At 50.3% G+C, this 25,295-nt stretch overlaps 1 protein-coding gene across 3 annotated transcripts in view; it reads right to left on the bottom strand.

Annotated features, from left to right (window-relative positions):
* Positions 1–1,084: 1,084 nt before the first annotated feature.
* PHKA1 (phosphorylase kinase regulatory subunit alpha 1) overlaps positions 1,085–25,295 on the bottom strand; it is a 57,415-nt gene continuing 33,204 nt past the window's right edge. For 2 of the 3 annotated variants that reach the window (XM_075572980.1, XM_075572978.1), the window contains exons 20-33: positions 23,114–23,208; positions 22,807–22,946; positions 22,197–22,353; positions 19,787–19,866; positions 19,143–19,221; positions 18,265–18,394; positions 17,405–17,506; positions 14,123–14,241; positions 11,897–11,935; positions 10,642–10,677; positions 10,302–10,478; positions 6,749–6,802; positions 5,389–5,589; positions 1,085–2,477 (exon numbers count right to left, since the gene is read on the bottom strand). In XM_075572980.1, the coding sequence (XP_075429095.1) occupies positions 2,304–2,477; positions 5,389–5,589; positions 6,749–6,802; positions 10,302–10,478; positions 10,642–10,677; positions 11,897–11,935; positions 14,123–14,241; positions 17,405–17,506; positions 18,265–18,394; positions 19,143–19,221; positions 19,787–19,866; positions 22,197–22,353; positions 22,807–22,946; positions 23,114–23,208 (1,583 nt within the window). In that variant the 3' untranslated portion in view covers positions 1,085–2,303. The remainder of the gene's footprint in view (positions 2,478–5,388; positions 5,590–6,748; positions 6,803–10,301; positions 10,479–10,641; positions 10,678–11,896; positions 11,936–14,122; positions 14,242–17,404; positions 17,507–18,264; positions 18,395–19,142; positions 19,222–19,786; positions 19,867–22,196; positions 22,354–22,806; positions 22,947–23,113; positions 23,209–25,295) is intronic. The other variant, XM_075572979.1, reaches the window with a different exon arrangement.

Below are 25,295 nucleotides of genomic sequence, written 5' to 3'. Positions count from 1 at the left end.
ACAGGCTACATGTCCCGTAGCTTCCCTCTTCCTGTGTCACCCTGCGGGGGGAGGGACAGGCTACATGTCCCATAGCTTCCCTCTTCCTGTGTCACCCTGCGGGGGGAGGGACAGACTCCATGTCCCGTAGCTTCCCTCTTCCTGTGTCACCCTGCGGGGGGAGGGACAGGCTACATGTCCCGTAGCTTCCCTCTTCCTGTGTCACCCTGCGGGGGGAGGGACAGACTCCATGTCCCGTAGCTTCCCTCTTCCTGTGTCACCCTGCGGGGGGAGGGACAGGCTACATGTCCCATAGCTTCCCTCTTCCTGTGTCACCCTGCGGGGGTGGGACAGGCTACATGTCCCATAGCTTCCCTCTTCCTGTGTCACCCTGCGGGGGGAGCTACAGGCTACATGTCCCATAGCTTCCCTCTCCCTCCCCCCGCAGGGTGACACAAGAACAGACTCCATGTCCCGTAGCTTCCCTCTTCCTGTGTCACACTGCGGGGGGAGGGACAGACTCCATGTCCCGTAGCTTCCCTCTTCCTGTGTCACCCTGCGGGGGGAGGGACAGGCTACATGTCCCGTAGCTTCCCTCTTCCTGTGTCACCCTGCGGGGGGAGGGACAGGCTACATGTCCCATAGCTTCCCTCTTCCTGTGTCACCCTGCGGGGGGAGGGACAGGCTACATGTCCCATATATCCCTTCAGTCTGCATCTGCCATGATAATGTCATGAGGTATTATTGGGTTGATGACCGCAGGCTTGTCACGGTTGAGGCGCTTGCGAGGTATTAACCCTTGTCCCGTATGCAGGTTGCATGCTCACAGGGTGCCGTACGTGACAGTGTCACTCTGCAGTGGGGGGGACAGACTCCATGCCCTATATATCCCTTCTGCCTGTGTCACTCTGCAGTGGGAGGGACAGACTCCATGCCCTATATATCCCTTCTGCCTGTGTCACTCTGCATGGGGAAAGTAACAGACTCCATGGAACATTAGGGAAGGGGGGGGGGGGGTCGGGGCGTAAGTATTTTAACCAATTCCTTGCCAAGTAATAGGATTTTTTTTAACGCTATAAATAATAAAAAAAAAATCACACACACCAACATCTTCAATCCATTTTATTTTTTTATTAAATACATTACCTGCAACGTTTAAAACTCACAAGCGTAAGGCACGTGGACGGGATTAGTTAAATAGACCTTGTTCTGCAAATGTAAACATCAACCAAGGGTATCCGGGTCTGCTTTTAACCCCTGCAGTGCTAGCGAGCGCTGCAGACCCCGGGACACTGACGCGGTTTAAAGACTGAACCCTCCCCAAAATATTTGGGGTACAACTTGCGTCACACTTTTTATTTTTTATTTTTCCGTCCGAACCTCACAAGTCGCTGTGATGCAAAAAAATGTATCCTGGGCTAATTAAAGATGGCCGTCATCTGTTAGGTCCAAGGGCAGCAGAATGCGGTGTATGTTGGGATATTGGCTAGATGTGCAAGAGGGTGATCCTACTAAAGTCTACGGGGGAAACTGATGTTTGTAACGCTCTTACACACATCAATCAGTGTGCAGTGTATTTTGGGATATTGGCTGAGTATGTAAGAGGGGGGCCCTATAGAAGTTTATTAAAACCCAAATCTACAAGGTTTAGGAATAATATGTTATCTTAAAAAGAAAAAAAATACACACGGTTATTTTAGTAGTAAAATGCTACAGATATATAGTGCAACATTTAGGATAATTGAACATATTTTTTATAAAAATAGACTATCCAAAAGCAAGGCTTTTTAAATGAAAGAATTGTCCGTTTAAGGATTAATCTTAATAAATAAAACACAGATATTTCTGGAGTGGTGCAACATATATATACACATACACACGTGTAAAGTGTGCGTATGTGTACATATGTATATACACACACCCTCGAAACATTTGCTGAAGACACCTTAAAAGCCTTGTTAAAAAGGGGAAACCATGTTTTAAAAGTAGAATATTAAGTATTGCATCAAGAGCTCAGTCCCACGGAAAGTGACCCAATGACAGTCACGTGGTTACTGGAATGAAGGGTCAGTCCCATGTAGAAGAAAAGTGGCCATATGGCAGTAACATTTATTATTTAACATTGCTCCTCCATGGGACGCGCCCTTTAATCCATTAAACATGTCGCAGTCACACAGGTAGCAGCAATAAGCCCAGAGCAGGCCAACGAAGCATGAAATGGCAACGCAGGCGGGGCCTTCAAACAAGGTCACAGTGCATCTCAGTAGTTGGGTTACCAGGAATTCACAGCAGCCGTTAGGGTAACGAGGCCGTGGTTCTGGGGGTTACTGCATGGAGCAGCCGCTGTGCGGCAGAAAATCCTGTACGTAGATAGCCACAGACTTCGAGAGGTAGGTCATCGTACCAAAACGGCCACTGGGGGCGCTGTCATACAGCAGAGTGCAGATTCCAGTGGCAGGGTCCATCTCCAACATGGCTTCGTCCGCGCCAAGCGCCTTCTGCATGCGAGAAAGAGGGGGGGGTCGGGAGGGGTTATCCTCATTAAATCAATACCTACTTATTGTTTTTTTTAATTTATTTTTAAATAATCCCCAAACTGCCTCTTTACCTCCTGCTCGTACACATTACTTCTGCTTTAAATGTTCTTTTCAAGTTCATTTCTACTTTTCTAGGCGCGGTTTAGAGAATCCTTCGGCTAAAAAGGCAGTAATGTCCTGTTCCAAGGGCCGCAAGATTTGGGAGAGGCTGGCCCCGCCAATAACTACCATCTTAATTAAAACGCGCTTATTTGTCAGACGCTGCGGAAAAGGCTTAAAAATAAGTGTGGATGACCAAAAAGAAGCTCAGCTATACGTGCAGTGGATGGTGCGTATAGGAATAGGAGAATTAAATGCAGCCTTCCCTAAAGTGGGAACCACAAAAAGTCCCCACCCAATTTGCACTCGTTACCAGATAAATGTATATTTGGATTGTATAGTATGTCCGAAGACCCAGTGTCTAGGTAAATCGCCACTCCCCTGAACGTGCGCAGTCACACGAAACCCGCGTCGGATTTTATGACGTCACGACGGTGACAGCGGCAATGAGGGGTTTAGCCGATTCGAGTGACTCAGTTACGGCTTGTATCCACACTTTCCCTTGCAGCTCATTGGGTTTTTTCACAATGGGTTGTTTCCCTATCTCTGCACCGGTGTGCTGGTCCGGTTACTGTCTGGTTATAGGTACATATGGTATCAACCATCATGACCTGTTCCATCAGTATTAGCCCCATGAGACCCTGTTGGGTCCTTATACAAACGTTCTTTTCTTGTCGTATAAGAACGCGATGTCACAATTACACCCATCACGATCTGGTATTTTTCAGCGCCCCCTCTTGCTGTTATTTTAGATATGTTTTAGCGCGTCTTTATACTGGGAAGTATGTCTTCCGTTTGGATTACAGGATTTTTTTTACTTGGCGCTGTACCTATGTGCTTGTGTTTATAAGTATATTTACCCGTTATAGCGAACGCATACCTGCAATATTTCTAACGCAATGATGGTGGCGAATTTCCTAGACACTGGGTATTAGGATGTACTATACCAGGGTGTGCAATCTTTTCCCCCTGCGCCACCCTGCTGGCTCCCCCCTCATTACCACGGCTCCAGCTTTCTGACGGCGTGATGCCATGGCAACGTGGCGTCACGTGACGTCATCTAACGCCGCATTGCTATTGCAACACGTCTACAGAAGCCGTCCGAGCCAAGGTAAGTGAAATTCACAGAGGCCTTCGCCGCTCCCCTGGTATTCCATTTAAATGCCTTCAGGAAGCGCCCCCCACAGAGAATCTCGCGCCCCCCAGGTTGCGCACCCCTGTACTATACGATCCAAAAATACATTTGGAGGGTAACGACTGCAAATTAGGTGGGGGCTTTTTGTGGTTCCCACTCTAGGGTATGCTGCATTTTATTTGCCTTAAAAATCAGTGAGACTGATGCCAAATCAGGTGTAGGGCGCAGTAACTAGTTTTAATGCAAAAGATTCAAGCTGCTGTCCGACCTGTACGATTCAGTTTATTTTAAGCTCTGAGGATGTCCTGGCTCCCGAGCTAATTACGACTGGAGGTAGCGCCGGACGTCCCCACCAGGGGGAACCAAATAGCCGTGTCTATCGCCTGCATTACGCGGGCCAATGGGAAGCCGCAACGTTATCAGTCACGGCTCACTATTGGCCCCCGGTTGGGTGATGTGAATACCAGGAAGTAACAAGAGGCACCTTCCCTGGGTAAGGACCTTGGGATCCAGGGTGTTCCCCAAAGCCGAAATGAACACGACTAAACTTCAGAGACCCTCTCCAACCCCTGCTAATAAATAAAAAGGAGGGCCGGGATGTGCAGCTTTAAGACCCCTTTAAAAAAAACAAAAAAATGAAGCATAGATGGGAAAAATAGTCAAACAAACATTTTGTACAATGAAGTTGCATGTTAAATTTTCGAATCAAAAAATAGTTTTTTGTTTTTTTTAAAGATGTTAAAGTCTCTAGTGAGGGTTTACCCTCATTCCCTCGTCTTATTTGTGATAAGACTAACAGTCTTATCAACCTTCAAGTAACATTTCTCCTTAAGTATGGGGGCCAGCTATTGGCACCATAGAAAACAGATTAGGGGACAAAAGGTCTGCGTTAAGTGGGCAATCGACGGTTACAAATATTGTGTGTTCCCCCGCCCCCCACTTTCATACTGTCCTTGGGATGAATAGTTCTTTTGAATGACACAGGGTCATACCTTGAGATTTCACCAGTAACAAAGGACAGGGTTCTTTACAGTAAGGGCAGTTACAATGTGGGATTCATTACCCATGGAGACAGATAGCAGATATCTTTAAGAAAAAGTTAGACATCTTTTTAGAAAGGAAAGGTATACAGGGATATGCGATGATCCAGGGAGAAATCTGATTGCTTTATATGTCGTCAGGAAGGAATTTTTCCCCAACCCTTATGACATCATTGGTGTGTTTTTTGATTTGGTAACTCTGCATTAATATAACAAAACAAATATATGGTGAGATTCTACAGGGTTGCAGGGTGAGGTATCTTTAGGGCCGAGCATCTATAGGGTCAGGCATCGCGTTGTCTTGCGATTTATCATAGATTGAACTCTATGGATAGGTGTTTTATGAATGTTATCCACCAAGTGATCTCATCTCTTGTGATAAGACTGTTGTGTACACATCGAGATTGTTACACACTCTTGTTCCTTTATATAAACTAATGATGCTGCCATTAGCCAAAGAGATAAAGGAGCAACAATCCATCGTGCTATTGTTATATTGGTAACTCTAACATAATTGAGGTTGACGTGAGGGAAGCCATCTTGGATCTGTGATGTCACTTGTGGAGTAGTGGATGGGAAGGGAGGGGTTGCACGTTACCTGCTCCTGACAGAACAGGTCATTGGCGATGTGTACAATCTTCTCCACGTGGATGATGCCCCCCACACTCTGGATGTCAACATCTGCCAGCATGGTCAGAACTAAGATGGCTTCCACCAGGAGCTGGCGGTACTCGGGCTGGGGAACGCGGTTCAGGACAGATTCCACGTTGGAGAAAAACTTTAACTCGCCCGGCGTCATCTGCGCGTGGGAAGGAGAGAGGAGATTACACACCTCTGGGGCGATATACCACGCAAAGCGATATAATAACCCACAGAGCGATATGGCAATATAAAAACACGCAGGGGCAATATAACAACACGCAGGGGCAATATAACACCACGCAGGGGCAATATAACACCACGCAGGGGCAATATAACACCACGCAGGGGCAATATAACACCACAATATAACCACCCGCAGGGGCAATATAACCACCCGCAGGGGCAATATAACCACCCGCAGGGGCAATATAACAACACGCAGGGGCAATATAACAACACGCAGGGGCAATATAACAACACGCAGGGGCAATATAACAACACGCAGGGGCAATATAACAACACGCAGGGGCAATATAACAACACGCAGGGGCATATAATAACACGCAGGGGATATGATAACATGCAGAGAGCTATTATAATGCAGAGAGATATAATATGCAGAGCAATATAACAACACGTGGAGTAATATTATAACATGCAGGCAAGAGAACAACCCGCCGGGCGAGCGTACATGCAGAATGTTAGAACACGCTGAGCGATATAAGAACACGCAGACCGATATAATACCGGGTCGGTTTTCACCGCTAGTTTTTCCCCTGCTCACTGAGGTTTTTGAAACTGGACTTTATTCCTAAAGAATGAGCCCAACATCTAAATGAATCCGCCCACTAATCTCTTACTTGTGACATTAGGAGACCCCAAGTAACCTTATCTGATCAGTATTGTATAAGAGATGTTATCTGACAAAATCCAATGCTGTCTGCATGGAAAACAGCTCTGTGCTGCCTGGGGAAGTGGAGCAAGTGAAAACAAACAGCAGAGGCTGCCATGTGGACACTTTACTGCAGGCTTTGGGCCTTTTTTTTTTTTTTTTTTTTTAATTACAATCAGAAACTACTAGAAATTAAATAAAAATAAGGTTGATTCAGCGGCTTTAAAGGGCACCACATGGGGATCACTTTTAAAATAGATCATCAAAGGGTGACAGAGCCATTAACCCATTCCTGGAAGCATTGAGATTAGTTCAGTTTGGGGTTGCACAGCTGAGCTCCAGTGATAAAGAAGCTGTTACAGGGCCCAGTGCTATGCTTTGGTTACCAATGGAACAGACCTTTGCACTCCATGGTGCGGCTTACCTCGCGGGTGGTGGAAGACGGGAGCACAAAACCTTCCACAGATAATCCATGGCACTGGGGAGGGGAAAGGAGAAAGAGAAAGAGAGAAATGGAGACAGGACGGTAAAAATAGGGCCTATTACAAGCTTCAACAGTCAAAGTGTGTGTGTGTGTGTGGTGTGTGTGGTGTGGTGTGGTGTGTGTGTGTGTAAAAGGCGACAAAATACCTCCACTGTTAGCATATAGCAAATACAAATATCACTTGTGAGCACATTCACATGTCTCAGACAGGTCTGCAACCCAACAGCGAGCATTAGCGTATAAGGGTTCCATGTAAAAAAATGGATTTGAGGCAAAATGTGACACTGTGTGCTCATTTGCATGTCATTTCCCAGAATCCCTTGCCGCAGTGGAAGTGCTGTGTGCTGGGTGATAATGGTGAAAGGCAGGGTTGCAGACCTGTCTAAGACGTGTGAATGTGCTCACAATTGATCTTTTTATTTGATATAGAGATAGATATATCAAGAGATATTTATCTATATCTATATATCCATCTATATATCTATATCTAGATCCTTTGATTGGGAGGAGGCACAATTTAAACTACATCAGCAGTTTAATAAACTTTTTTGGCAAATGGGCAGACCCTATCCCTAGAAACACGTTGATTACACTATTTAAGAAAGCTGGTATGTTTGACACCGTTATAACCCGAGCATTGCCACGTTTAGGAATTGAATCAGCAAGAATAAAAAAAACCTGGTGCGCAAGTGGAGAACTAGTTTCTATAATCTCAGGTGGATAAACTGGGCCGTTCAATCTGAAACAAAACACGGGCATCATTATCCGGTCTGCAGACAACAGTGCTCTGCATGGTGGTTTTAAACCATCAATATTATAGGGATGGGATTCTTAGCCAATGGAGGTAGTGTACTGTTTATAACAAGCTTAATGGGGACCCTTCCTGGCAATACAAGACGGACAATGACGCCCTCATTGAATTAGGTTGTGGCAATGGCTGGATCACAGAGGATACAAAGTATTTTCTGACACATCGTGGTATTCCCAGTTTATATGCGTTACCAAAAGGGCATAAATCTTTAATTGCACGATGGGGCAGACGGATTATATCTGCCAGGGGAAACCTCTGCCAGCCAGTGTCACAATGTGCCGATTTTCATTTACAGCCGTTAGTCAGTAAAATGGGTAGCTGCATTAAGGACACGACAGACTTTAATGAACAATATTGCACCTAATCTCTAATGTAGGTTTGGACATTATTGGTTACTCTAGACGCGTGCAGCCTCGTCTACACCATCAATTCCATACAATCCAGGCAAGGATCCCATTAGAGCTCAACTACTGTCAGATTAGATTTACACCGGCCCCCACTGTAACTATATGTTGTTATTGATTGATCTTATTTTGAGTAAGAAATACTTTACATTTTAGAATATGTTTTATCTGCAATTCCGTGGCACTACGATGGGGTCCGATAAGGCACCATCGTACAATCTGTTCATGGATGTTTGTGAGCAGGAGGGATCTGCACATGTCCTTCCATAAACAATATACAGATGATATATTTTTAAATCTGGCAGGGATCCGACGTAGAACTTACTAGCTTTATTCATCGTCTCAATCACTTCGATGCTACCATTAGATTCACTCTGACATTTAACAAGACTGAGATCACTCTTTTAGACCCCATAATCTAGAAACATGTGAATTTTCACTTACCCAAGGCTGCGCTTAAAGTGCCGGCGACGCGACGTCGCTCGAAAACAAATGTATTGCCGCCGTTGTGTGCGCTTATAGTAAGCGCGACGACGCGGATTTTTGAAGCCGGTCACATTTGATTTTTCAGAGGCTGTCGCCACATGTGACCGCCTCTGAACCAAAGACCTGGTCGCTAGCGACGTCGCCGGAAAACGAATTACAACTTTCGCTAGCGGCGAAGGGTGACGTCACTAGTCGCCGGAACTATAAACTCGGCCTAAGGGTTGCAGAAATTCTGCCTAAGAATGTAATCTGGTGTGAACATTGGTAGCAATTATATGGTAACCAGAACCCAGGTTCCCCAATTCCGTTACATGTCTGAATCGATTAAGCGCTTTTAAACTATCCTGACAGGTTTAATCTCTTGTTCATCCTTTTGCGCCAGTGGCTATGTTCCACGCAGAAGGAACTAAAGGATGCGCCTGGCTCTAGAACCATACGAATTGTCGGTAACTAAGCAAGGTACAAGACAAGGTGGTGTAATGGTGATATCCGTGATGACCGGGTCTCTGCCTGCTGCATTTTAAGTGGATGCTACAGCCTGTTCTGTAACCTCCCGGCACATCGCTGGGGTTCGTTGGTCACTAATCGTGAGGTTTCTAAAACGAACCCACTAAAATATTTGCTTTGAGCTGCATGATTCGGGACATGGATCATAGAACTACATGGAGTTTGTCATTAAGCTCACATGAAGTACCGAGGTTTGATCGATGCCACGAATGAGCTCATCCCAGTCTTTGTATGTGGGAAGGCAGGGCCGTCAGGATTGCAGTTTTGGCTGTTTCGTATATATGAATACCTAGAGATGGGTTTTCCACTACTCGTACAGTGTGCCCCTATTATCCTTTGATCAGAGCACTTTGCCGCTGCGACATTGTATAACCTGATTTTAATGAGCGGAACATTGCTTAATTCTTTAACATTACATATGGTTTCCACGTTCTGCTTCGGTGGTCATTGTGAGGATATGCTCTGTTCATGTATGACCTCCCTGGCTGACTTCTTATATCGGCACTGGCTGGATCTAGCACAGGGTTTGTTTGTGGTGGTTGCCTACGGTCGATCTCCCTACACACACCGCAACACGTTCCCCCCCCACACACACACCACAACAAGTTACCCCTACACACACACACACCGCAACACATTACCCCTACACACACACACAGCAACACGTCACACACACACACACACGTGCCCCCTACACACACACACACACGTGCCCCCTACACACACACACACCGCAACACGTTCCACACACACCGCAACACGTTCCCCCTACACACACACCGCAACACAATCCCCTTACACACACCGCAACACGTTCCCCCTACACACACACACGGCAACACGTTCACCCTACACACCGCAACATAATTCCCCTACTCACACCGTAACAGCATCGGAGCAGATCTTGACGGTTTCTCTGCACAAACCTATTTCTGCTGCTCTGTGGATTTAATTTATTTTGGGGACTAGTTTTTAGTGTCTCAGCACTTCATTGACTAAGACATTCTGTTTGTTTACATTTTACACCCTATTACAGTCTGTGTTCACCTTGCCACGCTATGATCTTCAACCCATGTATTTCCTCAATACACTGATTGCACACACTGCACCTTTAGTTCATGAATTATACAGTATGTGCCTGTAGACTATTAGCTCTCCATAATTCTATTGTCTTCTTTTGATCCATAGGCTAATTAGAGCTGAGTTCGATACTGTGTGTGTATGTGTACACACACACACACACACACACACACACACACACACACACCACCCGGACTTTTCTAACCTTCTGCAGAATCTTCCACACTTTCTGGTAGAAGCCTACTGGGACTCTGTTCAGGGCTCCATCCAGACGTCTCCTACGCAGCCACTGTCCCTGTCGGCTGCTGTCCCCTGCATCGTCGCCCTCTGATATGGTGGAGGCGAAAAGGTCCCCGGGCATAGAGACAGAGCTACCGGGCGTCTAATGGGAAGACGAGTCATGAGAGTCAGAGCCAAACCTACTGACAGTGACATGTTTAATGGGTTAAAGGGTCAGTCTCATGTGGGAGCAAAGTGACCCAGTAACCTGTTTGAAGAGCGAGTCCCATGTAGGAGCTAAGTGACCAAAGCAAGAGGATAATTACCAATGATGGAACCGACAGGAGGTCCCCATCCGGACTCTGAAATGACAACATAAAGACGGTTAGGATCGACTGGGTCAGAGGTCATCTGAATTCGGTAGCAGTTAGTGGGCAAACGGCCCAAAGGATTATGGGTAAGAAAAGTCATGGTTAGGCCTTTGATCAAAAAATGAATTATTGCCTTGCTGTTATAGGGAAGTTTGTATTAATACTATTAATTAACATTGCAAATGTTTCATACGACAGTGCATTTTCAAATATCAAAAGATAAAAGGTTAATACAAAAATTACGATTATAATTATTATAGAAAAGATTAGACAATGTTCATTTTGTCAATGGAAAAAGGTGCGTTGTTTAAAAATTCCCACGGGAATATTCGGAGAGCTTCACCGGTGGGACTTTGGTAATTAGAGCGTTTTGCGCAAGAGCTCAAGATACAGCATTTGTGGAAATCGAGAGTTCCGATTGGATAAGAGCGTTTTATGGGCGAGACTTTGAGATACGGCAGGTTGCTAATGGCCGAGTGAGCTTCAAGTGTGGGACTTTCCTAAAACCGAGTCCACACCAAGGACTTTTGGACAGCAAGCATTGTAATTTGCCCAGAGCTATGGATCTGGCTCTCAGAAAGGGTGTGTTCTGGTTGGCAAAGGGATCCACATCCAAGGCGTTAGGAAATGGAGCATTGCAATTAGCCCGGAGAGCTTGGGAGGTGGAACGTTCAGCTATACACAGGTAGAACTTCTACCAAACTGAGCAACCTCATTGGCTCAGAGGGTCAGGCTCTGGAGAAATGGAGAACTCTGGGCCGGAGCGCTCACAAGAACGTTCAGAAAGAGAGCACTGCGATAGGCTCCAATTGTTGCCAAGGAAACAGGGCCGGCCCCTTACCTGGAAAGTACTATTCATTTCCGGCTCATGGGGGAGCTCAGCTAACAGTTTAATATAAAAACGTACACTTCTTGTCCAATGTATAGTGACACTCATTTCTAATATACTAATAGGGCTAACGCCACTTCCCCTCAGGTGATAATAGGGCAACTCGTGGGATCCTCATTCCAGTGTGTGTGAGACACCCAAGGAAGGTGTCACGAACCCCATCAACTTCATGATAATTATTTACTTATCAGTGTTTGTGCAAACGACTTTAGTAAGAATTACAAGAGTCATTGTAGGGTCACCGTTAATTACACCCCAGGAAATAACCCATGCAGTGCTCAGAGCAGCCACGTGTATACTCAGCAGTGATATATGTTTCACCTGGCCATCAGGAACTAGAGACAGCCTACGTTTATCCAGCTGGAAAACAAACAGTTATATATACACACATGTGATGAGGGGAATAAGGACAGAAATACATCTCTGAGCAGATTAATAAACCATAGATAGTGCAAGAAGATGAAGATGTCTTTGAATTATTTAAGGGTGGTCCAGTGTGTGTGTGTGTGTGTGTGTGTGTGTGTGTGTGTGTGTGTGTGTGTGTGTGTGTATATAAACACACACACACACACATGGGTATGTACAGTATGCACATACTCTCTAGAGTAACAAACACATATAACAATTATTCATGAGCAAATATATTCACAAAAATCCTAGATGTGAAAATGTATGTATAAGTATATACACATACATACGTGTGTGATATACAGTATTTGCGTGTAATATAAATATACACATACATACGTGTGATATACAGTATTTGCGTGTAATATAAATATACACCTACATACGTGTGATATACAGTATTTGCGTGTAATATAAATATACACATACATACGTGTGATATACAATATTTGCGTGTAATATAAATATAAACACACATTTGATGGATGTCTTTTTTCAACCTCATCTACGATGTAAACACACACACACAATAAAGGTAATTCGGTACTCCTCAGTACGTTACCAGCGATGAGATGGTAACAAGGTAAAAGCACTCACTCAGTAGGTATCAAAGAATAATAATTTGTATTAAGAATACTTGCACATTGAACCAACGTCTCGGTCCCCAAAACGGGACCTTCCTCTGGGTGGGGGGGGGGGGGGGGAGGGGGTGCATATATATATATATACACACACACACACACCTAATCAACAGGTCAGTACACATGTGGATGTAGTAGCCTATTGAGTGATGGCCTGTGCTGCTGTAGCAAGAAGTACGGGATGTAGATAGATTTTTGTAACCACGCTTATTAGGGGTTTACCCCTCAGGGATAACCGCAAACACCTCATTGGTTCTCGCTTTTCTCTATACAGTGGAGGAAATACTAAAGGCCACGGTATGAATTTGGCCGTGGAGGACCTGCTGATAGGGATGAATTTGGCCGTGGAGGACCTGCTGAGCCCCCTGCTGAGCCCCTGAACACCCCCTCCTCCGCTAGATTTGGTTTCCCACGTCGGACTACATTATACTTTTGGACACTGAATTTGCAGCGCGTGGCTGCCTTCATCGGGCTGCCGTGGCATGTTATATTACTTATGATGCGTGCACTTGCGTCTAATGCATTGTTTCTCCCCATGGAGTGCCTGTTATTGCCATTTCTTTATATCAGTCTATTGATATCTATGCAGACACACAGACACACACACACACACATTTTTTTTGACAATTCATGTGAGTGTCTTCTAGATCAGGGATGCTCAAACTGTGGTGGGTGTGGGAGTTTGAGATAGCTGGGAATGTGTGTTAATCTATTTCTGACTGGTAACAGTTGTATGGAGGCTGTGGCACCTCCCCACAGAGCTCACTCCTCCCCACAGAGCTCACTCCTCCTCACAGAGCTCACTCCTCCCCCCCAGAGCTCACTCCTCACCCACAGAGCTCACTCCTCCTCCTTCACCTTTTTAACTTGGGAGGTCTTTTCACTTTGCTGCAGGAACAGGACCTGTAATGGTTCTTCCCCTCTTACAGAGGTAAAAGGAAGGTTTCACAGTGTAGTGTAGGACCTGCATTAATTTGGTTATACCTTGGCGTTGGTATGCAGGCTTATGACGCTTTGGCCAAAGGGTTAACTAAATAACCAAGTATTTAATATTAGTATTGAAGTATTTTACTTTATACTTTTTACCATATATGTTTTGTCAATGGGATGTAGCATTGGGCACCCCTGTCTCGTGTTATATACATTTGCCACGCTCAGTAGCTCCCTTGTTGACATCAATATATATTCATGATGTGCTGGGTGTGGGACGTTGAGCTCGCTGGGAATGTGAGTTAACACACACATACATACTTTTTTTTTTGACAATTCATGCGAGAGTCTTCTAGATCTGGGGGGCGTGAAATTTTCTGGGGGTGAGGCGCGGCACCCCAGGGTCACGACATCGTGACGTCGGAAAAAAGGTAAGGGGGGGGCCACAGGCGAAAAAGATTGCGCACCCCTGTTCTACAGCTGTATTACTTGTGCAGATACAGAACGTGCTGCAGCATATAATGCTAGAGAGTATCTCAGTATGGGGGCAGCCCCTTCTCCTCCTCACCTGCTTCATCCCGGTCTTCAGACGGCCGATCCCAGCTCTCTCGCTCTTTGTGGCCCCCACGGCCCCCCACTCGTGGATGGAAATGGACGGGCTGACCACTGCGGAGTCCACGGATCTCACTGCAGGAGACAGGAGGTCACGTCAAGAAGGCCACAGAAATATTACTCATCTGAAGTGGGACAGGACCCTCTAACCCACGGGTGGGCAACTCAAATCCTCCAGGGCCACCAACAGGTCAGGTTTTTTGGATATCCCTGCTTCAGCACTCCAGATTGAGCCACCTGTGCTGAAGCAGGGATATCCTGAAAACTTGACCGGTTGGTGGCCCTGGAGTTGCCCACCCCTGCTCTAAACCAATTAACAGGCCACGGTCATTAGGCCTCTTTGCTCCTACATGGGATTGGCCCTTTAACACAGCGGTTCTCAAACCTTTTTGAGCAGGGGCACCCATGAAAGATTTGTAAACATTTAGAGGCACCCCTGCTGTTCCGACCTCACACGCATACACCCTCCTATTCACAAACACCCCCAACACACTCACCCTCTTCTTACACATTCCCACTCAATCATACCCACCCTCTCCCTCACACACGCCACACATGTATCCCCTTTTCACACAGCACTCACCCTCTTTCTTAAATCATAAACATCACATTCATTCACCCCCTCACTCAACACGTCTCCCTCAACCTCCCCACACACACAGCGATCTCACGCTCTCCTCCGCACACACAGCGATCTCACGCTCTCCTCCCCACACACAGTAGTGATCGCACGCTCTCCTCCCCACACACAGCAGTGATCTCACGCTCTCCTCCCCACACACGGCGATCTCACGCTCTCCTCCCCACACACGGCGATCTCACGCTCTCCTCCCCACACACGGCGATCTCACGCTCTCCTCCCCACACACGGCGATCTCACGCTCTCCTCCCCACACACGGCGATCTCACGCTCTCCTCCCCACACACGGCGATCTCACGCTCTCCTCCCCACACACGGCGATCTCACGCTCTCCTCCCCACACACGGCGATCTCACGCTCTCCTCCCCACACACGGCGATCTCACGCTCTCCTCCCCACACACGGCGATCTCACGCTCTCCTCCCCACACACGGCGATCTCACGCTCTCCTCCCAACACACGGCGATCTCACGCTCTCCTCCCCACACACGGCGATCTCACGCTCTCCTCCCCACACACGGCGATCTCACGCTCTCTTCCCCACACACGGCAGTGATCGCACGCTCTCCTCCCCACACACGGCGATCTCACGCTCTCCTCCGCACACACGGCGATCTCACGCTCTCCTCCGCACACACGGCGATCTCACGCTCTCCTCCGCACACACGGCGATCTCACGCTCTCCTCCGCACACACGGCGATCTCACGCTCTCCTCCGCACACACGGCGATCTCACGCTCTCCTCCGCACACACGGCGATCTCACGCTCTCCTCCCCACACACGGCGATCTCACGCTCTCCTCCGCACACACGGCGATCTCACGCTCTCCTCCCCACACACGGCGATCTCACGCTCTCCTCCGCACACACGGCGATCTCACGCTCTCCTCCGCACACACGGCGATCTCACGCTCTCCTCCGCACACACGGCGATCTCACGCTCTCCTCCCCACACACGGCGATCTCACGCTCTCCTCCCCACACACGGCGATCTCACGCTCTCCTCCCCACACACGGCGATCTCACGCTCTCCTCCCAACACACGGCGATCTCACGCTCTCCTCCCCACACACGGCGATCTCACGCTCTCCTCCCCACACACGGCGATCTCACGCTCTCTTCCCCACACACGGCAGTGATCGCACGCTCTCCTCCCCACACACGGCGATCTCACGCTCTCCTCCGCACACACGGCGATCTCACGCTCTCCTCCGCACACACGGCGATCTCACGCTCTCCTCCGCACACACGGCGATCTCACGCTCTCCTCCGCACACACGGCGATCTCACGCTCTCCTCCGCACACACGGCGATCTCACGCTCTCCTCCGCACACACGGCGATCTCACGCTCTCCTCCCCACACACGGCGATCTCACGCTCTCCTCCCCACACACGGCGATCTCACGCTCTCCTCCCCACACACGGCGATCTCACGCTCTCCTCCCCACACACGGCGATCTCACGCTCTCCTCCCCACACACGGCGATCTCACGCTCTCCTCCCCACACACGGCGATCTCACGCTCTCCTCCCCACACACGCCGATCTCACGCTCTCCTCCCCACACACGGCGATCTCACGCTCTCCTCCCCACACACGGCGATCTCACGCTCTCCTCCCCACACACGGCGATCTCACGCTCTCCTCCCCACACACGGCGATCTCACGCTCTCCTCCCCACACACGGCGATCTCACGCTCTCCTCCCCACACACGGCGATCTCACGCTCTCCTCCCCACACACGGCGATCTCACGCTCTCCTCCCCACACACGGCGATCTCACGCTCTCCTCCCCACACACGGCGATCTCACGCTCTCCTCCCCACACACAGCAGAGATCTCACGCTCTCCTCCCAACACAAAGCAGAGATCTCACGCTCTTCTCCCCACACACAGTGATCTCACGCTCTTCTCCCCACACACAGTGATCTCACACACTCCTCCCCACACACAGTGATCTCACACACTCCTCCCCACAGTGATCTCACACACTCCTCCCCACACACAGTGATCTCACACACTCCTCCCCACACACAGTGATCTCATGCTCTCCTCCGCACACAGTGATCTCACGCTCCTCTCCCCACACACAGTGATCTCACGCTCTCCTCCACACACACAGTGATCTCACACACTCCTCCCCACACACAGTGATCTCACACACTCCTCCCCACACACAGTGATCTCACACACTCCTCCCCACACAAAATCGCACACTCTTTCCTCAAACATGTCAGCTGTTCAGCGGGCGCGCCCTGCGCGGTGTGGAGATGGCGAGGCTGCTCTCCCCCCTGTGCCGGGCTGAGAGGGGAGAATCGCAGCCTCTGCATCTCCAGGCAGCGCGGGACGTGCTCGCTGAGCAGTCGGCAGAGATTTTCTCCTAGGGCTGCAGCACCCGTGGCAATGGGTCACGGCACCCCAGGGTTCCCAGACACCCTGGCTGGGAAACACTGCTCTAAACCCAATGAACACATCACTGCCATTACGTTTGCTAACACGTCACATTGCTCCTACGTGGGGCTGACCCTGTCCCCCACTAAACATGTCACTGCCATTAGGTCACCCATGGCTATGCCCTTAAGGAGCTCCTCTACCTACCACTCCTCTCCACCCCAAACTCCTTCCCGCTCAGGATGTGGTGCAGAAGATTCTTCATGTCGGACGGGCTGAGGTTCATCAGACTTTCCGTGGCCTCCTCAGCTACGGGGCACAGAAGGGACAGAGTGAGGAGAAGACACACATCCTCGTTTCCCGGCAGAACGGGCTTTTCACCCCCACCCCAAGTTATTCATTATGCCCTTAATAATAATAATAATAATAATAATAAAAATAGCATGTTCTTGTATAGCGCTGCTAGTTGTACGTAGCGCTTTACAGAGACATTTTGCGGACACAGGTCCCTGCCCCGTGGAGCTTACTATCTATGGTTTTTGGTGCCTGAGGCACAGGGAGATAAAGTGACTTGCCCACGGTCACAAGGAGCCGACACCGGGAATTGGACCAGGTTCCCCTGCTTCACACTCAGTGCCAGTCAGTGTCTTTACTCACTGAGCCGCTCCTTCTCCATTATTCTAATGACGACGTTATGAGGCCATCATTACCAGGCCCTCCAATTGATGGATACACGTGGCTGATTAGATGGTTTGTGTTCCCGTATTGGGGGAAAACCTTGAATCTTTTACATGACCCAAAAGTGAGGGAGATAGAAGATGGCCGCCAGCAACAGGGAAAAAGGCAAAATGGCAGCAGGCAAGTGGCCCAATTGCTGGAGTTCTTTGAAACATAAATGGGAGTTGTCACTAAACATATTCGATGTGGGTCAGACAGGTGAACTTTTGGCGAATCGCATCCATGGCAACAGCCCAAGCCAATCACAGTGCTGCATTACAGGAAAGCTGCACGGGGGGAGGGGGAAGCTTTGCAGACAACTGTTCTGATTGGCCAAGCCCGAGCCTTACCGGAGCATCGGAGCGAATGGGAGAGTTCGGTGGCCATGACCTGTATGATGAGGCCGACGCGCAGACGGAACATCTCGGCAAACAGCGCAGGCTGGGTCCTCATGTACATGGCCAGGTACACGAGGATTTCCTGCAGCAGAAGGCGGCAGTCAGAACAGGAGTAGCTCTGTGTTCCTCGCGACATCGTTATGTTTTCTCCTCTTCCATGTCCCCCTCTACCTGTCCCCCTCACCTTTGTACTTCTCCCCCCCACTCCCTATACCTCTCTCGACTAGTCGCCCTCTCCTGCTCACTCTCCTTGCCCTAAACTGCTCCCCCTACACCCATCTCACCCACTCTCTCCCCCCTTAACCACCTTCTGCATACTTACGTCGCTCTCTCTTCCAGCTCTCTCCACTCCCCTCACACTGTAGCCATCGCTTTCGCCCACTCCTCTCATTCTCTAGTCCCCTTCTCCTCCCTAACTATACCTCACCCTCTCTTCCTCTCCATCTATACCGCTCTCTATCTCACATTTTCCTGCTCCCTCCCTCACATGTCATATCTTTATTGTATTTGCCATCGCGCGTTCCTAGCGCGTCGGTGTGGCGTCTCTTGGACCCTGTGACCTCGCGCCCTTTAATTTATGTCACTGGATTCATTGGAAGTGGATAAATTGCATTGAGGATAACTCTCCTGGCTCCTGCTTACACTAAACAAGCACAAACTCTACATGTACTTCACATATCATTTCTTAACCCCTCTGTTGGCAGAGAGGCCAGTAAGGCATTTCAGGCAAGGAAGGGGTTAAAAAGTATGTGGCTATGAACAAAGGCTGCGCAATGCAGATATTCTTTGTGATGGATAGGTGATCGCTCTGTTAGGCCTGATTTGCTTACCTGTGTGAGGATGGATAGGCTCATGTTCTGCTCGCTGGCCTCGTCAATTAGGCAAATGAGCTCCTCATAGGGGAGAGGTCTGAGAGGGGACACAGAGTCACCTTAATATCACATCTTTCCCTCCCCCCACAGGGTGACACAGACAGAGGGTAGCTATGTGACATGGAGTCTGTCCCTCCCCCCGCAGGGTGACACAGTGACACAGGAAGAGGGGGAGCTATGTGACATGGAGTCTGTCCCTCCTCCCGCAGGGTGACACAGTGGGGAGCTATGGGACATGGAGTCTGTCCCTCCCCCGCAGGGTAACACAGTGAAACAGGAAGAGGGGGAGCTATGTGACATGGAGTCTGTCCCTCCCCCGCAGGGTGACAGTGACACAGACAGTGGGGAGCTATGGGACATGGAGTCTGTCCCTCCCCCGCAGGGTGACACAGTGGGGAGCTATGGGACATGGAGTCTGTCCCTCCAGGGTAACAGTGACAGATATGTCCATCCTGTATCTCTAAGCTTATATTAAACAAAATACCATCTACAAACATCTCATCTTTATCTAGTAAAAAAACAGCACAACCTGCAACGAGTCCGCACTTCTCCTGGACGAACTGGAGATTACTAAAATGGAGGGTTGGGGGCTTGGGACTCACGCTGTGATGGTCTTCTCACGCGGCTCAGGGGGGAGTCCAACCGTCAGCTGCTTCTGGTGGGACAGGAGGGCTGTGCAGGCCTGGGGGGACACACATAATGATCACTGCTCTCCATACATACATACACTGATCTCCAACACACACACACACACACATCATTGCTCTACACACACACACACACACACACACTCCAACCAGTTAGCGAAATAACAGCGGAATTATGCGCACGCTCACTATATGTATATCCCGACACAGAGAAAATGACGTGAGCAGCACAAGCAGCAACGTGGTACATTTCTAATATAGACTTTACCACTTTGCACACCTGACTTGCTGCATAATTTAGGTTTTCAACCCTCCCCGTCTTATGGCAGTGTTATACCCGTTACCCGCGAGTGTGTCTTCCCGTCTGGTTGCCACACACACACACACACACACACACACACACACACACACACACACACACACACACACACACACACACACACCGGGTCAAGTTCCAACCCCCACCTCCTCAAAAAAAAATTTTTGTTATAGAACCAAAGCAAAACAATCCTGACTGACTTCAGGGTCGGCCTGCTAAGGTGGGAGCGTCGTCCCCCTCGGCTGCTGCCATCACGCTCCCTCCTGCTGCACTCTCCTGCACATGCATGCACTCTCCTGCACATGCATGCACTCTCCTGCACATGCATGCACTCTCCTGCACATGCATGCACTCTCCTGCACTCCTCTGCAGCCATCGCGCTGTGTGTGGTTTTAGTTCTCATAAGTATGGGTCATTTAGTTGTGTGGATGTAGAGTACGTCCCACGTGCGCCCCCCTGGGTGCTGGTCGCAGTGTGCGCCCCCCTGGGTGCTGGTCGCAGTGTGCGCCCCCCTGGGTGCTGGTCGCAGTGTGCGCCCCCCTGGGTGCTGGTCGCAGTGTGCGCCCCCCTGGGTGCTTGCTGCAGTGTGCGCCCCCCTGGGTGCTGCCCGCAGTGTGCGCCCCCCTGGGTGCTGGCCGCAGTGTGCGCCCCCCTGGGTGCTGGCCGCAGTGTGCGCCCCCCTGGGTGCTGGCCGCAGTGTGCGCCCCCCTGGGTGCTGGCCGCAGTGTGCGCCCCCCTGGGTGCTGGCCGCAGTGTGCGCCCCCCTGGGTGCTGGCCGCAGTGTGCGCCCCCCTGGGTGCTGGCCGCAGTGTGCGCCCCCCTGGGTGCTGGCCGCAGTGTGCGCCCCCCTGGGTGCTGGCCGCAGTGTGCGCCCCCCTGGGTGCTGGCCGCAGTGTGCGCCCCCCTGGGTGCTGGCCGCAGTGTGCGCCCCCCTGGGTGCTGGCCGCAGTGTGCGCCCCCCTGGGTGCTGGCCGCAGTGTGCGCCCCCCTGGGTGCTGGCCGCAGTGTGCGCCCCCCTGGGTGCTGGCCGCAGTGTGCGCCCCCCTGGGTGCTGGCCGCAGTGTGCGCCCCCCTGGGTGCTGGCCGCAGTGTGCGCCCCCCTGGGTGCTGGCCGCAGTGTGCGCCCCCCTGGGTGCTGGCCGCAGTGTGCGCCCCCCTGGGTGCTGGCCGCAGTGTGCGCCCCCCTGGGTGCTGGCCGCAGTGTGCGCCCCCCTGGGTGCTGGCCGCAGTGTGCGCCCCCCTGGGTGCTGGCCGCAGTGTGCGCCCCCCTGGGTGCTGGCCGCAGTGTGCGCCCCCCTGGGTGCTGGCCGCAGTGTGCGCCCCCCTGGGTGCTGGCCGCAGTGTGCGCCCCCCTGGGTGCTGGCCGCAGTGTGCGCCCCCCTGGGTGCTGGCCGCAGTGTGCGCCCCCCTGGGTGCTGGCCGCATTGTGCGCCCCCCTGGGTGCTGGCCGCAGTGTGCGCCCCCCTGGGTGCTGGCCGCAGTGTGCGCCCCCCTGGGTGCTGGCCGCAGTGTGCGCCCCCCTTGGTGCTGGCCGCAGTGTGCGCCCCCCTGTGTGCTGGCCGCAGTGTGCGCCCCCCTGTGTGCTGGCCGCAATGTGCGCCCCCCTTGGTGCTGGCCGCAGTGTGCGCCCCCCTTGGTGCTGGCCGCAGTGTGCGCCCCCCTGTGTGCTGGCCGCAATGTGCGCCCCCCTTGGTGCTGGCCGCAGTGTGCGCCCCCCTGGGTGCTGGCCGCAGTGTGCGCCCCCGTGTGCTGGCCGCAATGTGCGCCCCCCTTGGTGCTGGCCGCAGTGTGCGCCCCCCTGGGTGCTGGCCGCAGTGTGCGCCCCCCTGGGTGCTGGCCGCAGTGTGCGCCCCCCTTGGTGCTGGCCGCAATGTGCGCCCCCCTTGGTGCTGGCCGCAGTGTGCGCCCCCCTGGGTGCTGGCCGCAGTGTGCGCCCCCCTGGGTGCTGGCCGCAGTGTGCGCCCCCCTGTGTGCTGGCCGCAATGTGCGCCCCCCTGGGTGCTGGCCGCAGTCTGCGCCCCTGGGTGCTGGCCGCAGTGCTCTCACCTCATCCAGAGCTTCTACCTTCTTCTTCAGGATCCCAGAGATGCAGCGAATCAGAGCCCACTGACGGGTGGCACCTACTTTACTGTACAGCTCTGTCAGGAGATCCTTAACCGTTACACCAGGCTGCCCATATATCTGCGTGTCCCAGTCTGCTCCCCTATCGGGGGTGGGGTGGGAGGGGGGGAGGGAAGAGAGAGAGAGAGGAGGGGAGGGGGGCGGGCGAGAGAGACGGAGGGGGTCAAGAGAGATGGGGTTGAGAGAGAGATAAAGGGGGGGAGACGGGGAGGGAGAAACGGAGGGGGGGGAGAGAGACGGGGGGGGGGAGAGAGACGGAGGGGGGGAGAGAGAAGGAGGGGGGGAGAGAGAAGGAGGGGGGGAGAGAGACGGAGGGGGGGGAGAGAGACGGAGGGGGGGGAGAGAGACGGAGGGGGGGGGGAGAGAGACGGAGGGGGGGGGAGAGAGACGGAGGGGGGGGGGAGAGAGACGGAGGGGGGGGGGAGAAGAGAAGAGACAGGGGGGGGGAAGACAGGGGGGGGAAAGAGACACGTTAGCGGGCATCCCTGCAAGCCCTGGGCTGAGCGTGTACAGCTGGCTGAGGGCTCACACTTACTTCATAGTGTGCAGCACATACAGGATGTCCGCTTGCTCCTGCAGACTGGGGCATTCCCGCAAGTTATTGACAAGAGCACTAAAATCCACCTTCCCCGCTGCGTCCCTAGGCAGATGCATCTCCGCGTGGATGGTCGGGATCTAAAAATGGAGACACCCATGACATACCGATACGCAGACATTAATTAACACAGTGTAGGCGCTGACACGCGCAGAAACTGACACACAGTGATGCCCTCGGACACACACAGACACACGCAGACACGCTCACCCACCGTGGGTTCCATGTCATGGATATATACCGGTACCTTGATCATGTGATGCTGGGGAGGAGCAGAGTCCAGCAGAGCAAAGGAAGGCTGTGAGGTCTGCAACAGTTTAGTAGGTAGATACATCTGTACATCTGCACAACAGGCAGGAGGGGGATTATATTATATACTAACCACATACAGGCCACGCTAGCAACGTCTTGCAATCTATTTACTGCAACACGTACACACAAATGTACAGCAGCCATGCATTATAGTGTGTGTGTGTGTGTGTTAATATATATATATATAAAATATATATAAAATATATATAAAATAAATATATATATATATATATATATACACACACACATATACACATACATACACACACACAACGTATGTGTATATCTTTATTTATATGGCGCCATTTATGTACTGTATATAGCGCTTCACCGCAGTAATACACAATATAATAATAGAACACATAATGGGATTAAGCGCGTCAGACATAAAAGTAACATTTGGTGCAGGTGTCCCTGCCCCGAAGAGCTTACAATCTAAGTGGTGCGTGTCACGGGAGACCAGGACTAACACACCAGGGATCAATTTGCCAGAAACACAGCGCTTAGAACATTCATGTATTGGAAAAATAAATATCCACAGCAAAACAACACACACACACACACACACACACACACACACACACACACACACACACACACACACACACACACACACACACACACACACACACACCTGGGAAACCCTATACCTAGGTATCTCCCTTATGAGATTCACCCTGTGCTCCCTCCTCTGCAGCGTCTCCCCGCTGCACACAGCTCCTCGCCAAGACTCTCTTCCACAACTAAAAACCCTCCCAGCTCATCACAGCCAACAAAGAGCTGAGCCTATCTCCTCCCGCTACCTGTCGCCCTCCCCCAAGTGTTTGCAGTATTACCCAGTGCTTGGAGTGGGGGGGGGGGGGGGGGCAGCAAACCCTATTCACATGCAAAAAGTTACTTGGGAACATCACAGACCATTTGGCCACATTGTGTATATATGTGTATAAATGTACGTGTGTGTGTGTGTGTGTGTGTATAAATGTACGTGTGTGTGTGTGTGTGTGTGTGTATAAATGTACGTGTGTATGTGTGTGTGTATGTATAAATGTACGTGTGTGTTTATAAATGTACGTGTGTGTGTGTGTGTGTGTGTATAAATGTAGGTGTGTATGTGTGTATAAATGTACGTGTGTGTGTGTGTGTGTGTGTGTATAAATGTACGTGTATATATGTGTATAAATGTACGTGTGTGTGTGTGTGTGTATGTATAAATGTACGTGTGTATGTGTGTGTGTGTGTATAAATGTACGTGTGTGTGTGTATAAATGTACGTGTGTGTGTGTGTGTGTGTGTGTGTGTATAAATGTAGGTGTGTATGTGTGTATAAATGTACGTGTGTGTGTGTGTGTGTGTATAAATGTACGTGTGTATGTGTGTATAAATGTACGTGTGTGTGTGTGTGTATAAATGTACGTGTGTATGTGTGTGTGTGTATAAATGTATGTGTGTGTGTGTATAAATGTACGTGTGTGTGTGTGTGTGTGTATAAATGTAGGTGTGTATGTGTGTATAAATGTACGTGTGTGTGTGTGTGTGTGTGTGTGTGTATAAATGTACGTGTGTATGTGTGTATAAATGTGTGTGTGTGTGTGTGTGTGTGTGTGTGTGTGTGTGTGTGTGTGTGTGTGTGTGTGTGTGTAAATGTACGTGTGTGTGTGTGTGTTTATAAAGGTACGTGTGTGTATAAATGTACGTGTGTGTGTGTGTGTATAAATGTACGTGTGTGTGTATATAAATGTATGCGTGTATGTATATAAATGTACGTGTGTGTGTGTGTGTGTGTATGTGTGTATAAATGTATGTGTGTATAAATGTACGTGTGTGTGTGTGTGTATAAATGTACGTGTGTGTGTGTATAAATGTACGTGTGTGTGTGTGTGTGTATAAATGTACGTGTGTGTGTGTATATAAATGTACGTGTGTGTGTATAAATGTACGTGTGTGTGTGTGTGTGTATAAATGTACGTGTGTGTGTGTGTGTGTGTGTATATAAATGTACGTGTGTGTGTGTGTATAAATGTACGTGTGTGTGTGTATATAAATGTACGCGCGCGTGTGTGTGTATATAAATGTACGCGTGTGTGTGTATAAATGTACGTGTGTGTGTACATGTATGT

Source organism: Ascaphus truei, chromosome 16 (assembly GCF_040206685.1).
Source record: "Ascaphus truei isolate aAscTru1 chromosome 16, aAscTru1.hap1, whole genome shotgun sequence".
In the NCBI taxonomy this organism is placed as follows: domain Eukaryota; kingdom Metazoa; phylum Chordata; class Amphibia; order Anura; family Ascaphidae; genus Ascaphus; species Ascaphus truei.
Note: the sequence above shows the minus strand (reverse complement) of the source record. Positions and strands in the feature narration are given on the sequence as shown.